A 4,297-nucleotide genomic window follows, 5' to 3' on the forward strand; every position below is an offset into this window, starting at 1 on the left:
AAAAGAGGACGTATGGTCACCCTAATTTATAATCTATTGCTAATCGATGTATTCTTTTTAAAGTAGCCTGTGGAACATATTTTCTGCCTCGTTCTGTGACGAGAAGCCTCATCAGATCACAGAAGGAAGCATGTGACTGGTGTTGTGGAGTAAGAAGGTTATAATGTTCTCTTTTGTTGGACAACAGGTTTAGAAATGTGAATGCAAGAGAGGTTTAGCTTTAGGCATTTTAGTTTAAGCATGTTTAGTTGAGTTAACGGAAGCTGCTGCCATCAGAGCAAGTGTAATTACTGCATTCACGCGCTCCTCGATGCTCTCGTTTCCCGAGTTCTGCTTTTAAGTCAGAATGTGAAAACAACATGGACACTCGCGTTACTACAAAGATGTGTTGGATTTGTATTATTAGAGCTTTCCGACTCGAGTTCACGTGCATTTTCTCAGTCGGGAAATTATTTTTCACGTGCGGTGCCGGTGATGATGCTTCTTACGTCTGTTTCGGAGAACTCAGGCATGGCACCGAAATCTGTGTTCTGATTCGGTTCTAGTACATACGGGTTACAGAGGTACCGGTGCCATATTGGTACTGGATTTCATACCCAACCCTACTTCCGATCGAGTCATAAAATGTGATTCTGGGCCGATACCAATCGATCGGAGCATCCCTAGTTTGTTCTGTGTTTGTACCTTTTTGATCCTCTTGCAGGGACACTTGAGCTTCACTCGCTGACTGCAGCTCTGATCGCACTCATCCGGGTGACACAGCAGCTTACAGCGGTGCCCACATCCCAACTGCACATATCCATACAACCAATTACATATGCCTTTAACAGCTACTGCATTCATTCTGAACGCAGCCGCATCCCAACATTAAAACACTGTTAGCTTTGCACAGAACAAACACTACAAATCATTCCTAGTCTGAATGTTTTGACACACAAGCACTCGTCTCACAGAATGACACACAAACACACACGATCGAGTGTTGCAGCACCTGTTTTGGACACTGATTCTGACAGGAGCTCAGCAGCTGTTTGCCTTGTTCATCCGCAGACGTGAACTTCCTACAAAACACACACACACATTCATCAATGAACATATTAAAGGGAAAGTTCATCCAAAAATTTTAATTACCCCATGATTTACTCACCCTCAAGTCATCCTAGGTGTATATAACTTTCTTCTTTCAGACAAATACAATCGGAGTTATATTAAAAAATGTCCAGGCTAATCCATGCTTTATAATGGCAGTGAATGGTAGCCCAAAATTTGAAGTCCAAAAAATGGTACCCATCCATTATAAAAAGTGCCTCACATGGGGGGTGAATAAAGGCCTTCTGAAGTGAAGCGATGCATTTGTGTAAGAAAAATATACATATTTACAACTTTATAAACCTCTTTATTAATCTCTAGCTTCCGCTAACTGTCGAATGCGAGTTCACGAGAGAGTGGTGTCCAGCGGATGATGTAAGATGCAAGCAAACGTGGTGACGAACGTGAAAGTGACGAATGTGGAAGGGCAGAGGAGAGAGTAAAACAAAACCCCAGTCACAAATTAGTAGTATAAAACGAGGATTTGTAAAGAAAAATGTCAAGACGATTTTGATATAAGTCAAGAGGACACTGGTTTTCCTTTGCTGTAAACAAAACTTATTTCTTGCGAGTCTAGCATATTCTCACCGGAGTTTACGCTAAGCCTACGTCCTACATCATCCGCTGGACGCCACTCTCTCGTGAACACGCATAAGACAGTTAGCGGAAGCTAGAGATTAAGGTTTATAAAGTTGTAAATATGGATATTTTCCTTACAAAATGTTCTTATTTTTCTTATTAACCCCCCGGAGCCATGTGGACTTTTATAATGGATGGGTGCCATTTTTTGGACTTCAAATTTTGGGCTACCATTCACTGCCATTATAAAGCATGGATTAACCTAGACATTATTTAATATGACTCTGATTTTATTTGTCTGAAAGAAGAATGTCATATACACCTAGGATGGCTTGAGGGTGAGTAAATAATGGGGTAATTTTCATTTTTGGGTGAACTATCCCTTTAAATGAGCGATATTATCAAGAACAGCTTTTCAAATACGGCCAACAACTGAAAGCTGCAGAAGAGTCCAGCGTGTCACTCACACACACTCGATGTACAGGCTGGAGATCTTACAGTGGCAGCGCTGACGGACCATCAGCCGACAGGGAGGGCAGTTACCATGGTGACAGGGCAGCGCACACGGGTGGGTACAGCCGTCGGGACGGAGCTTTGAACAGCCCTCCTCACACTGCCCACACTCCCGACCGGCCTACACACACACACACACACACACACACACACACACACACAGAAAACAAACAGAAAGCCAGTCACTGTGAGGACTGAGCTCATGGCAACAGGGTCAGAGGGTCATGTGACCCACCTTAGTTTTGTCTGAGTTTGGCAGAGCAGTCACATGATGGCACTCCAAACTGCAGCAGTTTACGCTAAGCCTACGTCCTACATCATCCGCTGGACGCCACTCTCTCGTGAACACGCATAAGACAGTTAGCGGAAGCTAGAGATTAAGGTTTATAAAGTTGTAAATATGGATATTTTCCTTACAAAATGTTCTTATTTTTCTTATTAACCCCCCGGAGCCATGTGGACTTTTATAATGGATGGGTGCCATTTTTTGGACTTCAAATTTTGGGCTACCATTCACTGCCATTATAAAGCATGGATTAACCTAGACATTATTTAATATGACTCTGATTTTATTTGTCTGAAAGAAGAATGTCATATACACCTAGGATGGCTTGAGGGTGAGTAAATAATGGGGTAATTTTCATTTTTGGGTGAACTATCCCTTTAAATGAGCGATCTTATCAAGAACAGCTTTTCAAATACGGCCAACAACTGAAAGCTGCAGAAGAGTCCAGCGTGTCACTCACACACACTCGATGTACAGGCTGGAGATCTTACAGTGGCAGCGCTGACGGACCATCAGCCGACAGGGAGGGCAGTTACCATGGTGACAGGGCAGCGCACACGGGTGGGTACAGCCGTCGGGACGGAGCTTTGAACAGCCCTCCTCACACTGCCCACACTCCTGACCGGCCTACACACACACACACACACACACACACACAGATGGACACAGAAAACAAACAGAAAGCCAGTCACTGTGAGGACTGAGCTCATGGCAACAGGGTCAGAGGGTCATGTGACCCACCTTAGTTTTGTCTGAGTTTGGCAGAGCGGTCACATGATGGCACTCCAAACTGCAGCTATGATTCCCACACGCTAAAGTCCGTCCACATGACCGGCCGCACGAGAACGGCCCACGAGTGTGACACGGAACTGGACTCACCTTCAACACACACACACACACACACACACACAATGCTCTAGATGAGACTGACATGATTCAGAGTAATTTTATTTGACTATAATCATATATAAGTTATATAACTAATATATATAACTAATACTAGACTAACTAAATGTTTCTCAAGCCTACTGAAGAACAGAAACATATGACATGCAAAAGGACATCAACAATGCAAAGTAATCAAATGTAAAATAAGACATTGCATGAATGACATACAGTGATTGTTATTAAAGCTGCTAAAGTGATTGAGTGATGTGAGTGATTTTCTCTCTGTCTTGTGTTGTTTGATGAACATTAATGACACAGGCAGTAGCAGATTATTAGGCTGCTGTCACTTTAAGACCTGATGAACAGATCCAATTTGCTGACACATCTGATTTCTCATCTCACATCTGATTGTGATTAAGAACTCTTAAAATCACAGTAAGTCAGCTGCATCTCAATCGATCGTCATACTACTTCTTACTTATCTGAACGTCACCAATTCGTAGCAGTAAATGACAAGATATCATATCGATCACAAGTGCAGTATGGAGTACCTCAAGGCTCAGTACTAGGGCCGTTACTCTTCACGCTTTACATGTTACCCTTGGGAGATATCATCAGGAAACATGGTGTTAGCTTTCACTGTTATGCTGATGATACTCAGCTCTATATTTCTTCGCCGCCCGATGAAACATACAAATTTGAAAAACTAACGGAATGCATAGTCGATATAAAAAACTGGATGACAAGTAATTTCTTACTGCTAAATTCTGAAAAACAGAGGTGTTAATTATTGGACATAAAACCTCCGCATATAATAACCTAGAACACTGTCTAAGACGTGATGGCTGCTCTGTCAATTCTTCCTCATCAGTTAGGAACCTAGGTGTGCTATCTGATAGCAATCTTTCCTTAGAAAGCCAAGTTTCTAGCATTTATAAAACT

At 42.4% G+C, this 4,297-nt stretch overlaps 1 protein-coding gene across 1 annotated transcript in view; it reads right to left on the bottom strand.

Moving 5' to 3' along the window:
- LOC107572418 (NF-X1-type zinc finger protein NFXL1-like) overlaps positions 1-4,297 on the bottom strand; it is a gene marked incomplete at its 5' end in the record, with an annotated part of 16,425 nt that overhangs the window by 3,748 nt on the left and 8,380 nt on the right. Inside the window, 4 exons of the mRNA XM_016258850.1 lie at positions 685-789; positions 992-1,061; positions 2,928-3,094; positions 3,209-3,346. Coding sequence (XP_016114336.1) covers positions 685-789; positions 992-1,061; positions 2,928-3,094; positions 3,209-3,346 — 480 coding nt within the window. The remainder of the gene's footprint in view (positions 1-684; positions 790-991; positions 1,062-2,927; positions 3,095-3,208; positions 3,347-4,297) is intronic.

This window comes from Sinocyclocheilus grahami, unplaced genomic scaffold, assembly GCF_001515645.1.
Source record: "Sinocyclocheilus grahami isolate Dianchi unplaced genomic scaffold, SAMN03320097.WGS_v1.1 scaffold1748.1, whole genome shotgun sequence".
NCBI lineage: Eukaryota > Metazoa > Chordata > Actinopteri > Cypriniformes > Cyprinidae > Sinocyclocheilus > Sinocyclocheilus grahami.